Consider the following 27,192-nt stretch of genomic DNA (forward strand, 5'->3'; position numbering starts at 1 on the left):
TGCTACTTTGCAAAACTGAGAGAGCAGGGTCTATTCAGTTATTGAGGGGTTTAAATATAAAGAAGATAGTAGAAATCTGAAGTCTCCTGGTACAGATTTGGAATGACATTAATTCTCCTTGCCTTAGGTAGAAAATCTCTATGGTTATGTCTACATGCAGTAGCTAGAAACTCTCAAATAATAACTTGCAATAAAATCTTACAGATCAATCTCACTAATTGCTTAATGAAAGTCAAAAAATGTTACATTAATTTTACCTGAAAAAAATTTTTATGTTGTGTCAACAGAAACTATTGAGACATACTTAGCATGGATTTGCAATGGTGAATAGATTAGACAGATTCAGAGATCTAGAAATCTGGTGGAACTTCACAAGTGTAACAGCTGCATTTCCATTCTTGTCAGTTATCACATCGTGTGTGGAGGGGTTTGGAGTATTAACAGACTGGTGTTCAATATTCTTTCAGCAAACATGATGCATGAACAGAATATTTTATATATTCCCATACATGCATACTCAGTTATGCTTTCTGATCCTCAGTACCAATTTATCATTATTACTTTAAGGATTACTTGCATGTGTGGCACTGAGAAAGAATTCAGGGATCATTAGTGGCCCTCTCCCCAGAAACTTGCATTATTGGTTCTGCTGTTCCTTTGAAATTGAGAGACCTAATTGTGCACTTTTGCTACACATGTGCAGCGGATCTCAATGGAAGGCTGAACAAATTAACAAATGCCAAAGGTTTGGCATTTCTTAATCCAGCAATAGAATGTTTTTCAATTTTCCGTAGATATTCTTTATTAGAAGAAATGTCATTTGGGGGAAAAAAAGGAGTTAAGATGTGACTTGATTTTAACTGAAGTAAATGCACCATACTAAAAATACCCTTTACTGTCTTTTGCAAAAAACAAAACTACGTACACTTGTTACAATCAGTGAAATACATCACCTACAGAAATCTAATCCTCTTAGGAGGAAAATTCCAGTATACGGGTATGCTGCCCACTGAGCTGTTACACAAAGCTTTAACCAATTCTGTCATCTTCCCCCTGCTGTATTCCCAGCACTTCATCTACCTGAAGCAGCTAATACTTGGCCTTTCTGGCAAAATAGGACTGTATGACTTGTTTAGAGAGGATTTTTTTTTGTTTGTCTGTTAACATAATACGGGATGCAGTTGACCGTAATCTGTCTGAATGGATCTTTGGGGCAGATGAATAGGAACTGTCAAGGATAACAGAGAACACATGCCCTGTAAGATTAAAGGATCAGTTCCAATCAGGAGAAGATAGTGGAGAGTATGATTTTCCATTTGATGACACCTGTGCACAAGAAAAGCAGCTATTCCCAATAGGTACTCAAGTTGGATATTTAGTAATGCAAATCTGCTGTTATCTTGGCAGGCAAATACCTTTAAAATCCCTGACATTCTTTCCTGTAGGGATTTCTGTTAAAGGTACGTGATGTGTCAAAATGGCAGAACATTTTTTAAATCTCTGCAATGGAGTGCAAGATAATTTAGGGCACAGGAGATGCTTTGTGTCATCTGGTTTAATCAGCCTTGAAGGAGACCTGTGTATGTGGGTGACTGGGCTGGGAGCAGCTGCCCAGTGAGCAAATTGAGATCTCCAGATTATAGGCAGAGTAAGTTACAGCATCCAGAGAGTCCTCCTGTGTTCACAGTGCTGGGTTCTTTCACCTCCAGAGCTTTCGAGTTTGTGGTTTCAAGCAACTTTATATGTTTCCTAAGTTCTTTGAGTAAAGGAAGAGCAGCAATGGTTCTGTAGCTGAGATACCTGTTTAGGAACAAAAAGTAAATTAATTTTCTGTTACAAAGCTTTCTGTTGATTTGGCATGTTTGCTGTTCACTGGCGAATTTGTTTGTGGATTTGTATTGATTTTTTTAAAACCTAAATCATACCTATTTAAATGCATCCAAAGTTACCTTTTCTTCAATCTTCTAGAATGAAAAAACACAGTTATTTTTTAATGCTTTTTCAGGGACACAGATCTCCTTTTTGCAAAAGTCTGTGTGCCCTATTCATAACTTTCAACATTTCTGCTTAAGCAGAATTTTTTGTATTTGTTTAAAACACTGATAAATTTTTTCTCATTTGTGGTTCCTATTTCATTTAAAGAGAAACTGACACATTTTTATTGGGATTTTGTTTTTGATCTTTCTTGCAGTAAATGTTGAAATGCTTCAGAGCATAAAGGCATATACATACAAAGAGCAGCTCTTTTGTTTTCCATATATTTTATTTATGAAACCACCACAAAAACAAAAATATTTCTCAGAGTTTCTATTCTGGATGGAGCATTTAGCCCTAATTATTTTACAGCTTGTAATTGAAAACAACTTATTTATCCTCTGTGAAATATGTATCTTCAAGATGTTATAACCTTCAGCAGATCCCTTTCATGTAAATAAGCATCTAATGTCACCGCACTCTGTTTGGGAACAGTATATTCTTAACTATATATATTAGGTACAACTACATTCCTTAAATTTCTGGAACAAGAATTTCTGTTCATCCAAATGTTCTATGATCATATCCTAAATCTAGAAAACAAGGGCTTTTCTGAAGTTCTAAATTTCTCACATAGTTCATAAGTCATTGTATAGAAGTTTTATGTTAGTAAATAATCCCTTTGAGTTGAATTTTGAGAAAATTCTTAAGATACCTTTTATTAAATCTGCAGAATGTAATTATTTCATTATGTCTTAATTTTTGCTTACAGGCATTTAGACCATCACAGACTATGGGATCCTAATGAATTTGCTGTTTCCTGTTTTAAAATCATCATGTATTCTATACAGGTAGGATTTTCTGGATTTTTTTCCTTGCATGCGTGTTTTAAGCACGTGAGAAAAGTTTCAATGCTCATCTCACCATGCTAGTAGTGGACAGTCGATGAAGTCAAAGAATCCAGAAGACCCAAGAGAAGGTAGTGGGGTGGTCCTTCTCCAGAACAAGGAACAGGGTAACCATGCTGGTGTGACATGGTGCTTGACAAAGAAATCTCTCAGGTTGGTTATTTCTCCATGCCAATACAGCTGTGCTGTTTTTCCAACCCAAGAAACCAACTTCACATGCAACTGTTATGCTCAGGATTTTTAATAATGGACAACCTGAATTGTGGCCTTAAGCTGAAGGAGGGAAGGTAGAGATTGGATATTAGGAAGAAATTCTTTACCATAAGAGTAATGAGGCACTGCAACAGGTTGGATGGGGCTTTGAGCAATCTGATGCAGTAGAAGCTGTCCCTGCCCATGGTAAGGGACTTGGAATGAGATGGTTTTCAAGGTCTCTCACAATTCAAGCCATTCTATGACTCTATGATTGTCTGTTGTAAACGTCAAGGTATTATTCTTTGATTGCATCAAACACAGATGCCCAGAAGATAAAAATGTAAAATTCCAGGTCTGTGGGAGAAAGCTGAGTTTTCTCACCATTTACATCAATGGTGCTGAATTCTTTGAATTGCAGTTAGCTGAGTGAAGGACAACTTCATGCTTCCTCTGTGCTTGCAGATGTTCCTGGATATTTTAAGACTCTAAGCTGTTGTACACTGGGCTGGCTGAATGAACCTGTATTGCTTCATCTGTCATGGCAGTTTTTTGAATCCATATTTAGTCATGAATGAATTGTAATTTTGATAAATTTCTGAATGAAAATGTTGCAAAATGGGAACATGGTCATGACCATAGCTGAGTGGTGTATGAGCTTATTCTTGTTAACATCACAAATGAAGATTTTCTATCTGTTTTCTTAATAGGCACAATATTCCCATCATGTAATACAAGAAATCCTTGGACACCTTGATGTCCGCAAAAGGGATTCACCGCGAGTTCGTGCTGGCATTATTCAGGTTCTTCTGGAAGCAGTTGCAATAGCAGCTAAAGGATCAATAGGTGAGATGCATTAAATTAAAGGCATCAGGTCAAAGGATAAATTTGCAGGGTAGTGCTTATTTTCACTTTGGTTTCAGACTGATTGGAAACATTTTGAGAAGGTTTTGTGTATAATATTTTTTTTTCTTTGTGCTCATAAATGCTTGAAATCTTATTTGGTTTGCGGTTACTCCAAGCATATACACTTGGTTCTTTGACTCTTATATAATCCTTTGCATTGAAAAAATGAGTGAAAAAATTGTGAAAGGCAGGTATTCCTGTTTGGAAAGAAATCATAAAGTCCGAGAGAACTGTGTGTCACCACAAAATGTTAAAAGCACTGTTGCTTTCTGATACAGCTGTGACCTGAGTATTGCGGGAGTAGAATGATCTTTGAGAAATGTTACCTTATTGACACTGAAGAAACTGAAATAAAGTGAAATATGTCATTTCAAATTAGGATGGTTCCTTGAAATAAGAGTAGTAATGAAGAGATGTGCACTCTTGTGCTCTTTTCCTGATGTTCTTTGGTGTCCTGCTGAAATACTACTGTTTGCTTCATTAGCTTGAGACTGAATGTGTCCTTCCTCGTTATATGAGACCCACTTGCATGCACAGACTTGTGAAATCTTTTATCATATGATGAAAAGAGCTCATTATTTGATCCAATGTATAGAACTGGATTTTAGTAGTAGGTTTTAAAATAACTGAAGTTCAGGGGCAAGTACCTGCAGTTAAATCCATTATTGATGCTTAATTTCAGCAACGACTTGTGTTTTGTATCTGAAACTTGCATGGTGAGTTGACTCTGGGCTGTTTGCATTCCCCTTTCCCACAGGACAGGGATTATGTAGAAAGAAAGTGAGAAGTTTCATGGATCAAGATAAAGACAGTTTGATGAGTGGAGCAAAAGCTGCATGCACAAGGAAAATCAGGTTACCTCCATCCTAGCCAGACCCAGTAGTGGATCATAATGGATTATGCATACATACCTAGCTGTATTTCCTGATTCCAAGTTAATTTCTAAAATATCAAAGTGTAGACACACCTCAAGTTTTTCTCTAGTCGTGATGCCTCAAACACTATAATTCACTTGGTTCTCTTCATCTTCCTACTCTCATTACTTGTGAAAATGGATTTAAAAGCCCGGTTTTCATTTTCGTCAGACATCTCTCCATTGACAGGTGCAACCACTGTTATTTGTTGTTTCCAGGCCCAACAGTTCTTGAGGTTTTTAATACCTTGTTGAAGCACCTGCGCATCAGCGTTGACTTTGAGCTGGGTGACAGGCGCAGTTCATCAGAAAGTACAACTTTAAGCATAAGCTCCAAGGAGAGCGATGAGAGGATTGTCCAGAACGCAATTATTCAAACAATTGGTGAGTAATACAATTAACACAGGCTCACTTAAAATTTCTCCCCTTTTCCCTCTTCCCCAATGAGATTATATTGGACCAGCTTGAATCATGAAGGAATACTAGCAAGTGTGGTTTCTCTAATTGTGTTTGCCTCTCATTTCCAGACTTGCTTTATGTGTTTGATTCCTGAAAGGTTTTTTTTTAAAATGTTAACTGAACACATAGCCAAGAAGGTTATGAAAATTAAAAATTCTGGTGGACTTAAAATTAATTTTAATTATATTATTCTGTGGCCCTTGAAATGTAGAAATCTTTACCTTTGGTACAGAACTACTATTAATCCTTCTGTGAAAATCAGTACAAATAGTTGTATGCAGTAATACATATTTTCATAGGTACTACTTTAAAACGTATAGAAATGTGATGCTGTTGAGCAGGACAGGAACAGAGAACTCCAGATCAGAAGGCTAAGAAAATGAACTCTGATTTATTTGAAATGTACCACTCTATATATAGAGAACATCAAGAAGACTAATTTCATTGGTCTTAGAGTAAAAACATCTCACATCATTGGTGGGCAGTGAATGACGCACAGCGGCAGAACATATCTATAAACAATGTGAATAACAAGGTAGATTAGAGAATTATTTACATTCTTTTCCAACTGCTTCCCAGGCTCTTGCCTGGTTAGAAAACCCTTTTCTTTTTTTCTCTGACTGAGCTGAGAATATCCACAGAAATGAATGTTAAACATAGTAGCAACAATGACACCTAATGGCCAGTTGTGCTACCATGACTTAACTGAAGTACTTTTAATGCACAGCACTGGAAATTTTCTTAACAGTGTCTCCCCCTTTCTCAGATTTTCCCTTTATGACAGTGATGTTATATATTGGGGTGCATTTATGATATGTATTCCTTTTCTTAAAGAACAAGGGAGATGTAGCTTAAATGTTGTTCATTGATCTGTACCTTCACTTGTCTTGAAGAGCAGTAACAAGTATGTGGTAGATTAGTTCTCACCATTTCAGTAAAATTCCCAGGTTAAAATGTTTGACTCACATACAAAAAAAAAAATCCCAGAAATTCCACAAATCAGCCTTTTGTGAAGCTTCTTTCTAGTGAAGTCAATGGTATACTATTTCACAGTAATAAAACAGGATATTTGGAGTTGGAAGGAACAAAAAAGGATTATTGAGTCCAACTCTCTGCTCCTCCCAGGAATGCTTCAGCTAAACAATGTGCCTGGGAGCATTGTCCAGATACTGCTTGACCTCTGTCAGGCTTGGTGCTGTGATCACTTCCCTGGGGAGCCTATTCTAGTGGCCAACTTTCCTTTCAGTGTAGAACCTATTCCTAATGTCCCATCTGAACTTCCCCTGATGCAATTCCGTCCCATTTCCTCATGTCCTGTCACTGGTCACCAGAGAGAGATCAGCATCTCCTGTTTCACTGCCCCCCCCCCTTGAAGGTGTTTGATGTTCTTAGACTGAGGCACCCAAAGCATGGATTTGAGGAGAGGCTGCAGCTGCAATGTAGATGGGACAGTCACCTCCTCAACCAGCTGGTGATGCTGTGCTTGGTGCACCAGAGGGCACAGTTGGCTCTTTTGGCTGCCAGGGCACACTTGATTCACATTGGACTTGCCATTAACCCAGACTGCCCCGATCTCTTTCCATGGGGAATGTTGGGAATAACAGTGTTATCTCAGTTCCCTGGGTGTGCTGCCACAGCTGTGCCACTGCTGTGGCTGTGCTGCTGTAAGAGCAGGGCCCATCCTGCAGCTGGCACTGGGATGGCAGCTGTTCCCACTGGAACTGTGTCTGGGCAGCTGCTTCAGTTGTGGTGTGCACAGAGCTGGGAGAGGACAGGGTCTTCTGTGAGAGGAAACCATTCCTCCCTGGAATGGAGGAGGAGCTGGCAGAGCTGCAGTGCCCTTCCTGCCAACTGACGCTAGCACTCCCTAAGAGATACTTTTAAGGCAGGGGAGGTGTGTGTGTGTGCCTGACATTTCTCCTGGCCCTGCCCAGGTTCCCTCAGCCATTGTGGCTCTTTCTGATGCCGTGAGGTTCCCCTGCTCCAGGAACCCTCTCTGTACCCCATGCTGGAGTACTCCTCTTCCCTTGGTGCTGACACAGAAGCCGCTCACCTCATCACTCCCCAAGAATAGCAATAGTCAGAAAATAGTTGTATATCTCTGGGATTTCTGTCTCTTCACTTGTAATATTTATTGGAGACTTAACAGACAAAAGTAACAATACTGTGTGCCATGATAAACACTTCCAACTTTTCACTACGTACAAGTTTATAGACCCCAGATATTTTAATTTTTAAATTTATATTTAGAGGAGGATAAAATTAGAAGTTTTTAGTATTCAAAGATGAAAGTATAATGAAAAAAACTCACTAAAATGATTCAGCAGAAATAAATATGAGATTGTGCCCTAAAACATATAATATGTTTATTCCTCATCTATTTCGACCTGTTAATATATTCCTTGTATTTTAAAGGCTTTTCTTATAAAGAGAAGGGCCCTATATCTCTTCTGTGATTTTGTTCTGTTTTTATTTAGGATTTTTTGGAAGCAATCTTCCAGATTACCAGAGATCAGAGATTATGATGTTCATTATGAGCAAAGTACCTGTTTTGGGAACAACGTCACAATCGCTGGATCCCAGTAACCTTGGGTTTGTATATTCTACATCTTTAAATTTCAAATTAAAAATCTAGATTTTTACAATCCTGATAAATTAAGAAATGAAAAACATTAAGAAAAGTGAAATCCAAATTCTCACTCCTTAGAGGCTGTATTAAATACTATGCAGAACCAAGACAAGCTCAGTGTCAACAATATGAAATCAACCTACAGATATTTTACTGATAAAAAAATACCTGATTGGAAGACAGTTTGTTTTTTCACTAAAACACTCTTTCTCTCTGCATTTGTACAACTTTTTCTGAAATTATGTACCTTATGGTTGTTAATTCCATAACTTTTTATATGTAGGTTTTGAGAATGAGAGGAATTAAATTATAAATACATTTTTTCAAATAGCTGCATAATTTACAAACTATTTTTAAGGTTTGTTTTTTTTTAATTCTGTACAAGTTGACTTCAGATTAAGAAATAACTGCAGAAATTCCAGTGAATTTTGAATTTTCCCTATGTATTTAGAAATAGGATAAAGCTATAAGTGGGCAGACTTAATAAACCCATAATTTAAAAGTCACCCTACATTGAATACTTTTCCCTGTAACATGAATAATTTTGTTTAAAAGACTGCATTTCCTCAGTATGGAGAAGTCACTGAAAAGGCTGCAGCTGTTCTTTCCAGATGTGCATAGACACTTTGCACCACATAAGTGATCCCCTTATAGATTAAGTAGGAAGTCATTGTCATTTCCAGCATCTTACAGCTTTTCATACAGTATCCCTGCAGCATGGGATGCTATGCCACGGAAGATACAGGTCTGTGCCAGGCAGTTGTCACTCATTATGGAGGTATTTCAAGAACAAATCCATATGAAATTCTCTACTTGGATAAACAATTGGGGGTGGTGGTTGTTTTTTTTATAACTGTATAATTTTCCATTTATGAGATTCTGTGTAAACGTGTGCCTGAACAGTGTGTTAGTATGATGTGCATTTGTCACTCTGAGCAAAGAAGGCTTTCTGGTTGCTGATAAAGTCTGGCATTACTTAGAATTTTGGTTTCAGCTACCCAAGACATTTGAATGATGCAGCCAGGATTGTAGCTCATAATGGTAGAAGTTACCACTGTTACATAGCAGCCAACTTTTGTGAAGAGAGTTGATCTTCCTTTACACTATTTAATGGAGAAAATGGCTTGTACTTTTTTTACTTTCCTGAAAGAATCTCTGTGAATGGAGCAATTTATTCCAAGTTCACTTTTATCTCCTAAGACCTTTCAAGAAGAGTGACTATATACCTTTAGCTATTTGGCTACTTTTAGTACCTGCAGGAGGGAAATGAAAACGGATGAAGAACAGGTCAAGTAGTGTTTCATGTACCTTCCTGTGATATGAAAGCTGAGGAGTCTTACAGTTTTTCTTACTGATTTTTCTGATAACTTTTTTCCAGTCTCAAAGTTTTGGGTCTGGCTTAAAGAAGAAATATCCACTTTTCTTAAAGGACTCAATTGCATTTTAATACAGAAGAAATTTTCAGTGCTGATGCTTGTGAAAATAACAAGCTATCAAGCTCATAGTGGTCAAACATTTTAGAGATTTCTGAGTGAAACATAAAGATTTATACCTGCTTCACATATACAATTTGACTTTTTCTTCAACTGAATGTGCTCCATTTTTTAAGCCTTCCTGTAAATGTGTCTTTCAAAAACATTTAATTATTGCAACTCAGTTGGAGATACTTTCCTTTATCTATGATCATCCAGCATTCCTTCCAAGACTGCTGTATTCATTTGTCAAAAATGAGAATAATTTCTAGAGTAGAATAATATTTCAAATATATACAAGAAAACCTAATTTGCAATTTTTTTTTTCCAATTGTAGAGATTTGGGAACCAGGAGGATTCAAATCATGTTATTGAGATCTTTACTTATGGTAAGCCTTTTGTGAACAGTATAATATGTTATAAACACACAGTGTTTCACTTTATATATATATTTACATATAAAAGTACAGTCTGGATTATGAAAATAAATATATATTCATATTACATAGACCTGTAATTCTATTGTGTAATATTGTGAAAGCATTTATCCAACTTCCATTACAAACAGCACAAGAAATACTCCTCCACCTCTTCGAGCACTTCAGCGAATGTCAGTTATAATTGGATCTGCAGATCCAAAAGAACATCCTAGAGGAGGTTGAGTTCTGCCAGCAATACTGGCAACATCAGAGTGAAATCACTTTTATCTCTGAGCCTGGAAAAGTGGTAATTAGTAAAATGGCCAATATTTTTAAAACCATAGGAATGGATACCTCAGACACAGTTATTCTTTCCTTCCTAATATTTCTGGAAATAGACCCAGCTGGTAAAAATCAGAAAATAGGTAGTAAAGGAGGCTCTTGCCAGTAGAATCCTGGCCTGTTTTGTTGCAGAAGCTGAAAACAGTTTAGTGACTCAAATAGGGGAATGATTTCGCAGACTAAAGCAGAAGAATGTCCTCCTGGAAAATGAGTTTTTGTCCCTGCTTTGATATGAAACTTGTGTATGGTGTTGGTGAAATAGGTTAAACCATTCTTGGCTTGTCCAAGTCTGAAATCTTAGATTCTGGTTTGCAATAGAACTGGGCATTCAGAGTTGCAATTTAAGGATGGAAAACTGCTTAGGAAGGACCTCAGGTAGTCATTTTACACATTGTCTTCATTAAACATAGATTCAGGTATGTCTAACTGTTTCTGACACTGTTCATCTCACCAGTGTTAAAATTCCATTAAAATAGGTAAGAATTGTTCTAATGATTTAGGTGCTACATAGCCTGTAAGTATGCTTTAAGGGAGTCAGAGTGTACATGTGGAATGGATTTAACATTTTGGTTTGCATCTCTTTTAGAGTATGAAAGTAAGATCCCATCGTGGCACAAAGGTGTGAAAGTCATTGTTCTGATGCTTAATAAATTCATGATTGATAAATAATGTGGAAAAAATACACCATTGTACATCATGTATTCTTTACAAAAGAATAATATTTCATAACATAATTAGTCTGTTGTCATGCATACACAGGCAGACAAGTTAATGCTGTATAGGCAGTTGAAATCTGGCACTTCATTAAAAGTGTGCACTTAGATTTGGAGCCCTGCTGCTTGTAATGTCAGTCATTTTCCATTTTTCAGAATGATTGATTATGACCTTCTTGTCCCCTGGTGCTCCTGTCAGCCATGTACCTGTGAACCCTTCAGATAAGCTGTGGCCACCGTGCTCGCTCAGTGTCGTGGTTTAACCCAGAGGCACCAGGGACCACCCAGTCACTCACACACTCTGCCCCAGGGGGATGGGGCGAGAACCAGGACAGTGCCAGTGAGAAAAGTGGGTTGAGATGAAGACAGTTTATTAATTAAAAAAAGGAAGCCAAGAAAAACAAAACCAAGAAACAAGAGAAGGAAGTAATAATAAAATAAAACAAAACCTCCACCTAAAAAAAAAAGCCAACTGCTCATCACAAGCCAACTGATAGCCAGCCAGTCCCTGAGCAGTGACAACCCTCACAAACTGCCTCCTGTTCTGCTGCTGAACATGACACATTTTAATACAGGATATCCTTCTGGAGGTGTGTCTTGGTTTGGAAAGGCAGGTATCTGCTAAGGACAGCAGAAGCCTCCCCTGAAATGGAAAAAAAGAAATGTAGACCCCCTCCCTCCGAATTGTTATAAATTTGAAATTGAGGGGGACTCTCCGGCAAAAATATTCGTACTTTATTAGGGAAGAAAATAAAAAGTTAAAATAAACAATGCAGTGAACCAAAGCAACACTGACAGAGTCAGAATACAACCTGACACCCTGTTGATCAGGGTGTTGGCAGCAGTCCAGTTGGGAATTATTGCTGTAGTCCTCCTGGAGTGTCAGGTGTGGTTCTGTTGGAGCAGTGATCCTGTAGAAAAGGGTGTAGTCTGCCTGCAGTGGAAGGGGCAGCTGTTCCTCTTGGAAATCCAATCCAGAAAAAGCTGTGCTGGTGTTCCAGAAACTCAAGATTATATCCAGGTAGAAATGCTTGGCTCCTCCCTCTGGGCAGAGCATCTCAATGGGATGCTGCAACTTTCATCAGTCATGCAGTGACATTAAATAGGCCATTAACAGCAGATGTCTCCCCTGAGAGAGGATTGGTTTGTGGCATAGATAAAGAAAACTGCCCCAATTCAGAGAAGATAACTGCCACACCTCTAACAGATGGCAATTTGAATGCATCTTGCCTTGCAATCTAGGACTAGGTGTGTAAGCCCTGCTCAGCAGTAGCCAAATCATCTCTGTTACCAGCACTGCTTTGGTCACAAATCCAGAACACAGTAGCACATGTGCTACTGTCAAGAAAATTACCTATCCCAGCCAAAACCAGTAAAACACAGTTCACATGTAAAAGCTGTAAGGGTATGGAATATATATAAAGAAGATACAATTATTGTGTAAGTCTTGGATGAAAATACAATTGCATTTATTATAATTAAATTTGGAATAATTTTGCTCCCCTCATCCTCAACAGGTTATATATACATTGTAATATATTCTGAGATTGTAATATTCTGGTAACCTCAAATTTAAGGGATGGTAAATTTTAAATATTTCTGACTACTGTAGATGTTCAGCTAATTAAAATTTGTATTATTAGTTAGGTAGAAGTTTATTTTTCTTTGTGTACCAGCAGAGTTTGCTTTAATTAAAAGTAACTGAATGAGACAAGTCAGAGGTAGTATTAATTTTTAAAATAACACTATGGCACCAGATTTCTAAGAAAGTGATATTTGCTTACTTCATGTTTTGCAATAAAGTAGTATCCATAAATCTTTAAGGTGTACATATAGGCCTTTATTTCTCATTTTTATTTCACATGAGCTTACTCTACCATGTGTGAACAACTCATAACCTGAAATGGATAAATCTCTATTGTAATTATCGACTGGAATTCCTATCATCTTCAGTTTATGCCTTGCAACTTTCCATAGGCCATATAAAAAAACCAAATCATAAATCATACCTTTATTTTTTGGTTTTGTGTTTGTAAAGAAAGAAACCTGAAAAATCCTATTAACATGAGAGATTTAATTTGAAAATGTGTGCTAACGTCCTTCCAAATCGATCCAGAGGTCAAGAGTTTTCAAAATTAATACAATACTTCAATTTGAATCTACCTTGCGGGTGCCAAAGCAAGCTCACTGAAAAGTGACAGCTACAATTAATTCTTACAATGCAGTAATGACACATGAATTTTATTTCCAACAATGAACAGGTGACTTCAGGATACAAAGCCACAACAATAAGTAATGCGCTTCCTGCCCCCTTTCTGGACCCATTGCTGTCTCCTTCACTCATGGAAGACTCTGAGCTGAGGCAGCTGGTCCTGGAAATCCTGCACAACCTCATTGATCGGCATGACAACAGAGCCAAGCTCAGAGGGATAAGGTAGAGCTCTTTACTTATTGTCTACTTGAAATTCCAGTTCATTACCTGAAGGACAAGTACTGTTGATTTTTAAATGTTTTTGCTAATATGAATTATTAATGTACTGTTTTGGTAAATGCACAATGGTCAGTGTCATTTATTCATGGCAAGCATTTTACAGGTAAGCCTCAGAGCACAGTACCTTAAATAACTATTACAAACATCATAGTTTAGCTGTGTAGAAGACAGAATTTTATTTTTATTTTATGTAGATTAAAAAAATACATGATTATCATAATTCTCTTTCTGGTTCTTCCTCTTCAACTGAAATTTGAATATCCTTGTTAAGCATGGATATAATTAAAATGGGAATTGGGTCAAGATCTGTTTGAATAGTTCCTGTTTTCCACATTCTCTTCATTTCCAACAGGGTTTTTTTTCTGAAACACATTTCTTTCATTTGTAGAATAATACCAGATGTTTCTGATCTGAAGATAAAACGAGACAAGATTTCGAGGCAAGACGTGAGCTTCATGAAAAAGGTAATAGAATGAAACATCACTTTTCTATCTAGAAATAAGTAACTGAACCAGTGGTTTTGCTTTTCTTCTACAGCTGTCTTGTCTGCAACAAGTCACAAAGATCAGTTTAAAATTATTGTAATCAAGTTACAGTGATTTCAGTGTTGTGGTTCTCTAGATACTTGGAAGATGATTCCATGCAATAAAATTTTAATTTAGGTCTTCAGTTAAAACTTCTATATGCATGAAATTAGAGCAGTATATGTCAAAACCATGATTCTGAAAAGATCTCCCTGTTGTTAGATCCCTGCGCAGCATTTAATTTTTGCTCAGTAGCAGTTTTTCACTAGTTTGGCTTTTATTTTGCTGTATTTTTAGACAATTTTGTATTTAGAAATCTTTTTATAGCTGTGGTACAGAGACTTACATCTTATGTTTTAGGGTAAAGATGTCAAAGAAAGTTAACTTTGCACAAAACAGCTATCTTAAAACATTGTTTTCACAAGACTTTGTACTAGCTGACTTCTCAGTATATTTGGTTCTAAAGAAAAACAGGTTTTTTTTTTAATGATACTTCAGTGGAGTGAAATTGCTTACAGTAGACACCTTGGGTTTTATGTGGGAAAGATGCATAAAGCCATTACTGTGCTCTGTCATTCCTGACTGTGGTTTATCTGTGTAGGTATGTAAAAAAAACCCAGAAAATACTGAAGTAGGCCAAAATACTGCATATGTAATAATATGCAAACTATAGAGTTGTACAGCATTCAAGTGACTTTGCAAGATAAAGGTTTTTGCTATAAGTTAGTCCAGTTAATATTTTCTAGTATATGTTCAACTGGAATAATACAAATATAAAAAAATACTCCAACATTGGCAATTATTAGTAATGTGTCTTTTAAAAGTTACTTAAATTTTAATTCATTAATTTAATATCTGTGATTTAAAGCAGTTTGGATAAGATGTATTTTGCTAGATGAAATTTGTAGCTGTCAGACTAAATATTTGAATTGTTAATATTGGTCTGAAAAGAAGAGGAAAAGAGGTTCTTCACAGATCAAGAAAAGATCATACAGGCTTCTAAAAATATATATTAACCCTGGGAAATGAAGTCAGTCAGTGATTATCTGTGTGATACTGTTACTCACCTGGTGTAGATGTGCATGTTAGCAGCTCTTCCCAGATGCTCTGTATAATTAAAGAACAGGGATGACGCATCTCCAGAAGTTCATTAATATCTGGACTTCATTTAGGCTTGTTTGATGTTACATGGGGATCCTGAGGCAATTTTGTGACACACCCAGGTGGAATGGAACCAAATATAGGCACAAAAGTCTCCATCTCAGACCAGTTGCTCAGTTTATATCTATAGTTTCTTTGAAGGGAAATATTTAACTTCTTGCGTTTTCCAGACTTCTAGAAAGATACATATTGATAAAATCCACATAATAATTTATTTTCCTATTTGAGTGCAATTCTTTATCAGTGGGATAAAAAATTTCATTACTTTTATTTTTCCAAATATACTGGGTCTTTAAACAGCTAACCTTTATTTTGCAGTAGCTTCTGTGCTTTTTGCTGATAGCTGTGTTTCCCTCTTTTCTAAATACAATGTGTCTTTGAACAACTCTTTGATTTTAGAAGTAATGAAAAGACCAACAATGTTATCATTTTTTCTTAAGTAAATATGTCCTGTTTGAAAAAGAGAGGTTGAAAATCACTTTTCTTCCTCCTCCTAGTGCAGAATTAATACATATAGAGTTAGTCTTTAGATCTTGAATATTACTTGTGTCAGCTGTTACAGACTTGTACCCCCCCCTACAGAGGAGGAATGCTGGGGAAAATGGGGAAAATGTTTTGCATTTTTCTTTTGTGTTGAGGTAATAGTTTCTTTACAGAGATTTGGTTAGGCACAGTGTTATGAGAAGAAAGTCACTTTTGAAGTGGAGAGTCTTAAATTAAATGACCTGTGGTCTTCACTAGAGCTGCAGACTCCCTACACACATCAGTAAATGAGCCCTGCTCACCTTCTGAAACACATTCTATGAGAATTTTTTCTTGGTTTGCTGTTTGAGGGGGGTTATTTAATGAACAAAACTTGATGCCTTCACAAGGATAACACCTAGAGCTCATCAGTTACTCAAATGTTCTTGAAAAATATTTCAAGATTACTTTTTAGTTTCTCCTTTTTATAAATGGGCAAGGTTTCTTTCTAATATTTTAACAGGAAATGAATGCCAACATCTGATACTGTGCAGTAGTCATGCAATTCTCTGTATCATCTTCTCTATCTGTACATTTGTGCATAAAATAGAACAGTACAGTGCTTATAAAGAAGCTGTTACTAGAAACTTGAGGTCTACTTGATTAATCATGTACTTGTTTTTCTGTGTATGTGTACACCATGTATTTTATCCTTTTTTGGTTTTTCGATTCTCAGTTAATCTAACATCAAAGTTGGCCCTGTTTGGAGTAGAAAGTTGGACCAGAAGACCTTCAAATATATCCTTTCTAACCTAAATTATTCTATTCTTTAATACCCATTTCCCCTTTTATGTCTTTTATAGCATGGTCAGCAGTTGTACAGACACATCTACTTAGGCTGCAAAGAAGAAGACAATGTCCAGAAAAACTTTGAACTCCTATTTACATCTCTAGCTCTTACCACAATAGAACTGGCCAATGAAGAAGTGGTTATTGACCTCATCCGATTAGCTATTGCCTTGCAGGTATGGGTTTGTGTTGGGTTCATTGTCTGACAATTCAAATGTGTAATTGGAGATGTGAAGAACTGGGGGGTTTTGTATATTGATCTTCAAATTGGATATCTCATAATTCGATCTGAACTTGATTGATCACTAAGGAAGTGCACTTTGTATGTACCACTTACTAATGGAGAAACTTCATCTAACCGGTTTTGTAACAAACTTCCACAGCATGTGCTGTTCAGGAAAAACAGCAAATGTGGAAACTTGTTGAAACATTTATTAGAATCACTGATACTCATTAGCAGATTGGCAAGGTGTTCTCTCAACCTATGATCTTGTGTTCTGTATAAAATGCCTGTCTGTACTCAGGATGAAAACTTCTGTATAATTGATTGTTTGGGAATAGTTACTAAACCAGGCTATTTAATCTTACCTTAGAGTAAAATTCTGTCAGTGTCTTAGGCTTTATTCTTTAACATTTCCTTAATAGGTTCAAATATGAATTCATACTTGCATACAGTTCTCAGGAAAACTGGATAACCTACTAAGTTTATCTGTGTTGAAATCGAAAATAAAGTACTACTAACATGTACCCTGGAAATTTGATGAAATTGTGTCCTCTATTCTCAGTTTATTCTGTCATTAACCTTATTCCCAAATGTGCAGCTATATTATAAAACATCTGAAATGCAGTGTGTATCCTTAATTTTAAAATATGTCATTGAACCAAATCCTTACTTGGTGGGAATGACATTAGGAGTTCTACTAGAGCAAAAATAATGCAATGTGAATAAACATAGAAGTGCTAATATGCATTATCTAATTTCCTCTATTGTGCTGTATCTGTGATTCGTACGGGTGATCTTTATTATCAAAATGCTGTTTCTAATTTTCCTGAGAAAATGTTATGATCAGTAGGTGGTAAGGACAAGAGACTACCAGTCATTAACCTGTATTTGCTGTCTGAGAAACAGAATTTTGAGTTGAGTAAATTTATTTTAATTCATAATGGTTGAATCTTTTAAGCTCTCTAACTTCAGGTCAATCTATTCCTACTTCAGGAATGAGCTTAAGAATTAGAATTTTAAGATGAGATATATCAAATGTTAAGTAATAGCAGATAAACATCATATGTCAGGTAGTGTTACCAATGATAATTTTGATTTCCATATATTCAAGACAGCCTGCTAACTTTGGAAAACATAATGCTACCCCTTGTATTTCAGGACATTGCCATCATCAATGAGGATAATCTGCCAATGTTTAATCGTTGTGGAGTCATGGCATTGGTTGCAGCGTATCTAAACTTCCTGAGTCAGATGATTGCAGTTCCTGCCTTCTGTCAGCATGTCAGCAAGGTAAGACATGGTTAAATAATTCAGGTCATTTAGAACAATACACAGTCTACTGTAAAATCAGTGAATAACTTGTGTCAGGTGCTTGCTTGTTCTGTTGATCTCCCCTGTTTGTGTCCACTGACATTGTTCTTGATCTTAAGTCTCTCATGGCATTACTTGCTGACTCTTAAGATTATGAACAAAATAATCTTCTCTCGAGATACAGCATTTTATTTTGCTTATGGTACTATATATAAAGGGCCAAATCTCCATCTAGTATAAGACTTTACAGCCCCACTGTCTTTGGTAAAACAGTATTGACATGCACAAGACCATGAGAACCAGATTTTTAGTCTAAAGTGTGAGAGCCACGGTGTCTTTCCCTGGTTAAAAGAAATCCCGAATGTTTAATTAGTGGTGAGATTGATGTTAGTGAAGGTTAGGTGTTGAAGGAAACAACTATGGAATTACTCCATTTGACATGTTTTGTTTTTTTTTTTTTCAGGTCATTGAAACCAGAAGTGTGGAGGCAGCTTATTTTCTACCAGAAACAATTTTCAAAGACAAATGCAAGTAAGTAGATGAAAAATGGGAATTGGTGGTCAGTGAAGTCCCTATGTTGCTATTAAAAATCATACATAATTGAGAAATATTCCATATGTGAAAAAAATCAGAGGTTTTATGGTGTTCTGGACCGGCAGAAGAGTCCGAAGCATTAAAAACATGTACACTTACAGGGAAAAAAGTGGGCTTCAGACTTTTTTATTGTAGTCAGAGTTATTTATGCACAACAGGATGTTCAGTGTGCGAACACTGAGCAAAATAAACAGCAAAATAAATTTTCACTAAATCACAGAATGGATGAAGCTGGAGGGGATCTCGAGGTTATCTGGTCGAAGCCCCCTGCTTAAACAGGGTCACCTAGAGCAGACTGTGCAGGACCACATCCAGATGGTCTGGAATATCTCCAGGCATGGAGACTCCACAACCTCTCTGGGTAACCTGCGCCAGTGCTTCGTCACCTTCACCTTCGCACAGAAAAGTGTTTCCTGATGTTCTGACAGAATCTTCTGTGTGTCAGTTTGTGCCAATTGCCTCTGGTTCTGTCACACAGAGCAGCACTGAGAACTGCTTAGTTCTGAGGCCTTTCTACCCTCCCTCCCTTAAGGGGCTATACACTCTGATGAGATCCACCTTATCCTCTCCATGCTGAACTGACCCAGCTCTCTCAGTCTTCATTGGAGAGATGCTCCAGCCCCGTAATCTACCTTAGTGACCCTGTGGAGCCCTGTGGTGGGCTCCCTACATGTCCTGCTAGCCCAGCTCCTGACTCAGCACTCCAGGTGTGGCCTTGTCAAAGCTGAATAAAGGGCAAAGATCTCCTCCCTCAACCTCCTGATATGCTCCTCCTGATGCAGCCCAGGACACCCTCAGTCTTTTTTGCCACAGGGGCACGCTGCTGGCAAATGACAAATATTACAATTAATTAATTACTATTAATATTACTGTTGCTGTGCAGATTTTTTTTATTTAACAGAAATCATATTCTCTCAAGATGTAGCAGAACAGGTGAAGAACATATTTCAGATAAGCAAGAAGTGTTAAAGTAATCTAAAATACTGCAGAGGTTTTCAGTACTAATTTTAGTTGTGTATTCATTCCTAAAAAATTGACCAAGCTTTATTTCCATCAAATCATTACCATTGACCCTTCATTGTTGCTCGCAGACATTAGAAAAGTATTTTATTTAACCAGCAAATATCTATTGGTAGACTATAACTTCAGATATATGTTTTGACAGTCTTCCAAAATCATTAGAGAAGGATCAAACAGATCTATTTTTCCTGACCAACAAGATTGCAGAATCATTAGGAGGCAGTGGATACAATGTGGAAAGACTGACAGTTCCATATGTGCCCCAGGTAACAGGTAAGTGGTGATTAGTAGCAACACTACTTAGTACCAGTTATTAAGAATGTTTTCCTAATGTGTTATGTGCCAATGGAATGTAGTGTGACTGCTTGGCAACAAAACCTAATCAGATCATTTTGTCTTCTCAAGGTGTTTTTTTTTTTCTCATTAGCTACTGTATTATTGTGAAGAAGTTTCAAAGATTTTTTTTTCTTAAAGAATGGAAGTAAGGCAGGAAGTCCTAGAACACATTTTGACTCTTTTTAATGAAGTCTTTGCTTCAGAAGAATCCCTGTACTAACTTGATTTAGAAATGAGGAAAGAATATACAAGTCAACTTACTTTATCCTTTTCATGTTAACATTGCATGAAAGATACTCCATCCATTTGCTATATGGTCTTGTGCTGATTTATTTCCCTTAGTTAAATTGTCAATGAGCAGATGTTAATTTAAGCAAGAATGAGATATTTTCCTCCATCAGATATCTATGCAAGCTCAGTGTCAGGTACAGTGGAAATAAAGTGTTGCCTGAGGAAGGTTTGTGGGAGTTGGTGCTGCACAGGCTAAGTGAATAATGTGAGAAGGACTAGCTAGTATGTAAAATTTATGTGGTTTTTGCTTTTAATATATTTTCAATAGCCAATTGAGCAAGGTACTGAAAAAAAAATTGATTGAAGAATTTGTTCTTAACCATGTGTATTTTGTGGCTATATATAACTGGTTGCTATTGTAATAGACTAGGGGATACCCCAACCCAAAGCATGGCCTTTTTGAAGTACCTAGCAGTAAAATGTGATTTCTGTATTCTCTGGCTCACACATAGAAAGAACAAAAGTACATACACACAATGAATGCCAGATGTGTTCTCTGGCAGTCTGATTCAGAAAAATTGCTGCCTGCTCTTGAATCTCTCTTTTGAATAGTTATTGTGAGAGGAATCGAGTTCTCCAGACAGCAGGTGTAGTTTTATCCCAAATGCAAGCAGGCGCATTAGTGATACGTTCCAGCACAGCCACAGTGTCTGTTTTCTGTTGCTGGTTGTCTTCTAAAAAGGATAATGTTCCTATGTTTATTTCTTCTGGCACCTAAAAAAACAGTTAACATTATATTTTAGTATTGGCAGAAGAGGTGGGCAGGAAATGTTACAGACTTTAAGTGAATGAGAATGGAGTGAGGAAGACAACCTGGTTTGAAATTTATGTTGAGCCGCTTCTAGAAACTCAGATATATTTGTACCCACATGACCTCAGTAAGATTTTTTTGTATACTTTGCTAAAAATGCGTTCCCACACAGGAAGAGACGCAAGTTCTGACATCAACATTAATTGAGTTTAGCTGAAAGTGTGTGATTAACTGCCTCTGCAGGTGATGAGAAATTGCCATATTTAATCCTTAGTAAATGTGAATCAGATTGGTTTGGGAATTTTGTAATTTTTTATAAAGAGCAGCAACCAAAACTTGATTCTTGACTGTTGCCATAGCCAATTAAGTTAATTAATCTCTGATCCTGTGGAATATTGAGCTTCCCAAGCTTTTCATTTAACTGAATCTGGACCAAGTGAATATTTTGGAATTCCTAAGTTTTTCTTTTTTTACTGCAGTGGAATGTTACATTTCTGATATTAAGATTATAATGCTAGAATGTAGTGTTTCAAAAGAGATCATTAATCTTAATTAAGAAACAATCCCTTTTTTTGTATATTCCTGTGAAACCTAGGGTTGAACCCAAAAAGCCAGTAAATATTTCATCCTAATTATTTCTGCTATTTCCAAATATCAGTGTTACGGTGCTTAACAATGACTTATAGAACATAATTTTGTCATCTTGTCTTTGTTTCATGTCTTGATACTTCTTAACAACTAGAAGGACATTTGTATTTACAAATTTTTATACATTTCTCTTTCTTACTTGAGGGAGGGAGAAAACTAATAATTTAAAGAACTTTCAGTCATTTTTTGTCTACATATATATATATATATATATATTTAATTCAACTCTATTCCCATCAGGCAAAAAACCTCATAAATGCAAACACAAGTCGAAAGGTAAAAATAAGCTGTAGGTCAGCCTGCTCTCCTGCCCTGTGGTGTGTCCCTATAGGATGTGCAGTCAAAAAATGCTTTTAGAGGGCCTAAAGATCTTTAGGCCAGAAATTGTGTTGTACTTAGTGGATTTAGTGTTTCCTTTTGCTTTTTTTGTATCTCTCCTTGACATGCCTGTAGCAATGTTAGCTGCAGTGGGGTTTGCTGTTGTGTTTGCTCATGACTTTGTACTCTACCAAAAAATAGTTTCCTGTTTTGTTTCCCTGAGCAGGTAGTAGAGCCATAGGTATCATTTTTGTGATGGTACTAATTACTTCTTTGAGTGACATTACAAAAACCTGTAGAAAGTTGGAAAAAGTTCTCAGTTGTTTGAAGAATGATGATTCATCTTAATCACTAGCCATTCAAGATAATGACTGCACAAAGAACAGAGTCTCTCACCCAGGAAAAGAGGCACCTTACACATCATCTTGTTCCAAGCCCCCTGCCATAAGCAGGGACACCTTCACTATCCCAAATTGTTCAAAGCCCCATCTAACTTGGCCTTAAACACTGCCAGGGATCGGGCAGCCGCAGCTTCTTTGGGCAACCTGTGCCAGTGCCTCACCACCCTCATGGGAAAGAATTTCTTCCTAATATCTAATCTAAATCTACCCTCTTTCAGTTTAAAGCCATTGTCCCTTGTCAAAAGTAATGCACCCCACCTTGGTCAGTGAGGTGACACACAGAGCTGCTCCCACTGCCCAGGCAATGGAGCCAAGGCTTCTGGGACAGCCTTGGCAGGGGCTGGGCCAGTGGGTGTTGGGGCTCCATCACTGTCCTTGAGCCCCTGGGCTCCATCATGAGTGTGGATGAGCGCTGTACTTTATAAGAGGAAAAAAATGGTAAATGTCACATTTTTTTCCTGCTTAATATGTTGAAATTAGAGATAAATGGGCATATTTCATATGCAAGTTTAGTGAGGCATCCATTACAAAAATGAATTCTGTCCAAAGTAGTCCCTAAAATGTATCTTCTGGTGTTTCTGTGTCAGTTATAGAGAGAGCAGCAAGATGGCAGCAGAGATGTGGTTTTGTCTGATGTTTTCTCTTGGGGGCTGAGGTGCTTTACTCAGATTTGGAATGTATTGGTACCAGTGAGCCATCAGGGATTAAAAATTCAGTAAATCCTTCAGAATACCATTTCAAATGCTCAGGGTCTCTTGAGAACCTGCCAAATATTAGTAGAATTCAGGTATTTTTCATGAATCTTGTTCTTTCACTGCCTCTTGATCTTAAAATGACATTTCATTTATGTGACTTCTGAAAGTTATTTCTTGGTTTTTAAAAGCTGAACATGTTCAGCTCTGCTGGAATGAATTCTGTTTGTTCATGCTCAGTATTTGCACTGCAAAAGCACTTTGCTTGGCCAGAAGTGGTTTAAACAAAGGTTGCAGAAGAACCAGCATAAATTTCATTGTCATGTGGGAGTTTTACAGTCCTTCTCTTCTTTTTAGTATCAAGTGCCTGTAGCTGCTTCTAACTGTGCAGTGCAAGTCATCAAATAATAATAGCAAAGGTCCAAATGGCTTGATCTTGGCTAAAATCTAAAATATGACCTTGCAATTCATGGTTTTATAAATGACATACACAAAAGTCAGGCCACTCAAGTATCTGTTTGTCAGAGGATCTCCGTAGCAAGTCGTCAAATGTATTTTTACTGTTCATTAAAATCTTTTGTTAATATATTAAATGTCAAAAATGAGAAAACACTAGTGGTACAATGTCCTAGGACTGCAGTCACAGAGGGAGATTCCATCAACTGATGGATCATTTGATCATAATCTCCTTACGCATTAATTAAATTGTTATGCTTCTTTTAGTATCAGCACAGTTGGTCTTATTCTGACAACTTTTTAGGCCAGCTGAACCTGCTAAAATATTTGTAGGAAGTGAGAAATTGAGAGAATTTTTTTCACCCAGTAGATTTTTAGACTTGCTTAATATGGTACTTGTAGCAACAAGAATGAGGAAGGATTGTTGTTCATTTCCATTCAGAAATCTTTGTTTCTTCTGTCAATGAATCATATTCCAATAAGTCCTTTTCTGTTTCAGAATACCTTAAAATTAAGACCTTAATATTTCAATTTCACAACCAAAAAAAAAAAAAAAAGTTCAGGCTTTTGTAAAGGATTTTACAGCTATGTATGATCATGTGCTGTTATTATTATGCATTTGAATAAGATGTCAGTTTTTAAAATTCTGGACTTTCAAGGGAAAGTTGATTCGTAATGAGAGGAGGGAGGGACAATGAAAAGGTTATTTTTCTTCATGTTTAGTAATTTAGAGCAATAACTCTAAATGTATCATTTTTCACAATTCAAATGATAGAATAGATGATCTTGGGTTACACAGGCGTATGGAAATAAATCTGCATCTGATGGGTAGAAATTTGACTGAACATGTTTAAAGAGTGTTATGCAAAAAGTGAGATAATTTCTTCTTGTGCTAGATGAGGACAGACTCTCCAGGAGGAAGAGTATTGTGGACACAGTGTCTCTTCAGGTGGACATTCTGTCTGGCAGCAGCATAGAGGATAAGGTATGAAAATCACAGATTATTTTAAAGCAGCATTTTGAGTGGAGGGAGAGGGGAATTTAAGTAAAGTATTCCCAGAAAGTCAAATATCTGATTATTCTAGCAATGTTAAATATTTGGGGGGTTTGTTTTTTTTAAGTTGTGTGTTTGCAGAAATATGTTGTCAAAGACACTCTTCCTGTATAAATAAATATAAAATATAAATAAACATAAAATATAAAAATAAATATAAAAATAAAGATCTTATTGTTTAAAAGGGTCAAGTATTTTGTCACTACAGTTTTTACAGATAATACTACAGATTGTGGTGTAGCCGTGCATTTATTTGCATGCTGAACAATTGTTATTTTATGAGTATATATTCTAAAATGTTTTCTTTGCCTTTTGAGGGATACAATAAATTTCAGCATCTGTATCCCTGTATCATTTGAAGTATTTGAGAGACTTGTTCAACAGCCTGGAGCTGTGAGATACAAGCCTAGAGAAATAGAAGCCTGGTGGGAGACCTGCAGTCTCTGAGTGGGTCAGGTAAAGACTGGGCAGGCTGTGTGCACCAGTGTCACTGTTCCTTTCCAGAAGAGTTTGGCATGCAGCACAGGAAGTATAAAGTAGCAACAGAAAGTTCATATGTAGGGTACAGGAGCTGATGCTAATTATCCCTTAGGAAGACCGCAGTATAATTAAAATTATCCCACATCATTTGACACTTCATTTGAAGTATTTCCTAAAATAAATTTCTACTTCTACTGAATATTTTTCAAGGTTCTACTGATTTTTATTAAGTAGATTTCTGCTGGTTGCAATGGAGATTAGCTGTTGAAATGGAGGTGTTTGTACCTAACATGAGATACAGATGGTTCCTACTTTTAACATCTTCAAGTACAAACTGCCTAGAGACACGAAGCAAAATGTGTGGACTGAGTCAACCTGAGTGTTAGTTAAAAATTCAGTATTAAGCTATAGCAAATGAGCAAGCTTGACTTTAGGTAGAGGTGACATGTTTTGCCTTATTATTGTTACTGTTATTACCATTACTATTATTCCTTTCTGCTTTGTGCTCATTATACCTCAGATGATCTTTTGTGTTCACTCTTTCTTTTGAGCTTTAGCAAGGATACCGATGAAAGTAGAAAGAATAAAAGGTGTTTGAAAAATAAGTGAGGCAATCATATCTCTAGCTTTCTGAAGCAAGTAAATGCTCCTCACAGGACTGAGGCTTTTTGACATAAGTATTCTTTTTTAAAATCTTATATTATATGTGGTTAAATGTAATTGAAAAACTCCCTTGAAAGTAGAATTAGAGAAGTTTCCATTTCAGATTTCAAGATATGCTGATGTTAGTTCAAGCATTGATACATAGACTTTTTTTAAGTGGATGTAGTGGTTGTAGATAAAATCTTTTTATGGGTTCTCAGCTTAATGTGGTCTTAATGTAGTCCAGTGTCTTAGATAATTAATTCCTTTTTATCTCTTAAGAACATGAATTTTATTAATCAGAAACACAGGAAGCAAAGTATTCCTCCTTTACTTGCTTTATGAGGTTTGTTTACAAGGCAAAGGAGAAAACAGTATTTTCCAGTTAGCTGACTGCACCTTCATACCTATGTATGAAATCTGGGTTTCTTGCTGTGTAGATTAGTCAGTGTAGCGATCCATAACCATTAGCAGAACTCAACCGCAAAAAAAAAAAAAAAAAAAAAAAAAGCATAAATCTTTATGAATTAGAGGATTACCTACTTAATTAATGGAAGTTTTAGGACATAATGATGTATGGTATCATTTCTGCGCTGAGATAGAAGACTTTATCCATAAAATAGCTGTTATTTTATACAATGCAAATGCAATTCTTCTGTCAGCGAACTCAAAGTTTTTTGTGGTGCCAAGTCTTTTAGTGAATCTTGTTCAGGAAGGTGTGTTATCCCGTAGTGACCTCCATTCATAAGGTGAAAGCACTTGTAACTGCAGGTAGTGCTTCGGGGGTATTAATTAATCAAGTAGAATGTTAGGTAATAGCAGCAACTAATGTGGAGGTTAACTATCACTATGAAAGGCAGCCATAAACAATTAACATTTACCAAATGTGAGTTGTATAAAAGATGATTTCAGAACCTGAATACTCTTGATCTTTAGCCATATCCACAAATATTTGACAAAAAGGTGTTTCACTGTTTATTTATTTTTATTTATTCAGAGGTAGAGAATACATGCTTATTAAGTAAAACCTGTTAGAAAAATATAATTTTCAGCTGCAGCTTATGAAATAACTCTCATGTAAAAAGGAAACAGCTACTTCCTTTTCCCTTAACAGTAGTGCAAGACAATAAATTAAAAAATTGAAAGAACTCATAATCTTCTGAGTGGAATAAAGGAACTTCTTGCTACCTTACCGCTTACCTTAACTCATATTGGACCATTCTGAAGAGTTAGTGTTTATCAGGAAGAATATAAGTGCTGCCTGTTCACATGTTGGAAGGATTGAAGTGGGGAAATTCAAGCCAAGAAACCATGTTATGTTCAGGTGAAGACTGTTCTGCCATCTAAACATTCTCCCCTAACCACCCCAAGAGGGTGACTTCACTATAAATATATTTACTGGTATAGAAACTAGGTCTATAACAAATTGAAATGCTTCAGTAATTTTGCATCCTCAAGCAATTCCTGATGAAGTGCATCTGCAGCAGCAAATGGATATTCTTATCAGTAGATGAACAGATTTTCTCAGTGCATCAGACATAGCTTGTTATGAAGAGCCCTT

The 27,192-nt window shown here is 36.5% G+C and overlaps 1 protein-coding gene across 4 annotated transcripts in view; it reads left to right on the top strand.

Moving 5' to 3' along the window:
* The window catches only part of EFR3A (EFR3 homolog A), a 77,450-nt gene that overhangs the window by 43,682 nt on the left and 6,576 nt on the right, over window positions 1-27,192 (top strand). For all 4 annotated transcript variants that reach the window (XM_053951931.1, XM_053951917.1, XM_053951924.1 and 1 more), the window contains 12 exons: window positions 2,747-2,825; window positions 3,785-3,920; window positions 5,113-5,277; window positions 7,830-7,944; window positions 9,791-9,842; window positions 13,189-13,361; window positions 13,807-13,882; window positions 16,429-16,590; window positions 17,796-17,927; window positions 18,412-18,479; window positions 19,708-19,835; window positions 24,352-24,440. In XM_053951931.1, coding sequence (XP_053807906.1) covers window positions 2,747-2,825; window positions 3,785-3,920; window positions 5,113-5,277; window positions 7,830-7,944; window positions 9,791-9,842; window positions 13,189-13,361; window positions 13,807-13,882; window positions 16,429-16,590; window positions 17,796-17,927; window positions 18,412-18,479; window positions 19,708-19,835; window positions 24,352-24,440 — 1,375 coding nt within the window. The remainder of the gene's footprint in view (window positions 1-2,746; window positions 2,826-3,784; window positions 3,921-5,112; window positions 5,278-7,829; window positions 7,945-9,790; window positions 9,843-13,188; window positions 13,362-13,806; window positions 13,883-16,428; window positions 16,591-17,795; window positions 17,928-18,411; window positions 18,480-19,707; window positions 19,836-24,351; window positions 24,441-27,192) is intronic.

This window comes from Vidua chalybeata, chromosome 1 (genome assembly GCF_026979565.1).
Source record: "Vidua chalybeata isolate OUT-0048 chromosome 1, bVidCha1 merged haplotype, whole genome shotgun sequence".
NCBI classification, from domain to species: Eukaryota; Metazoa; Chordata; class Aves; order Passeriformes; family Viduidae; genus Vidua; species Vidua chalybeata.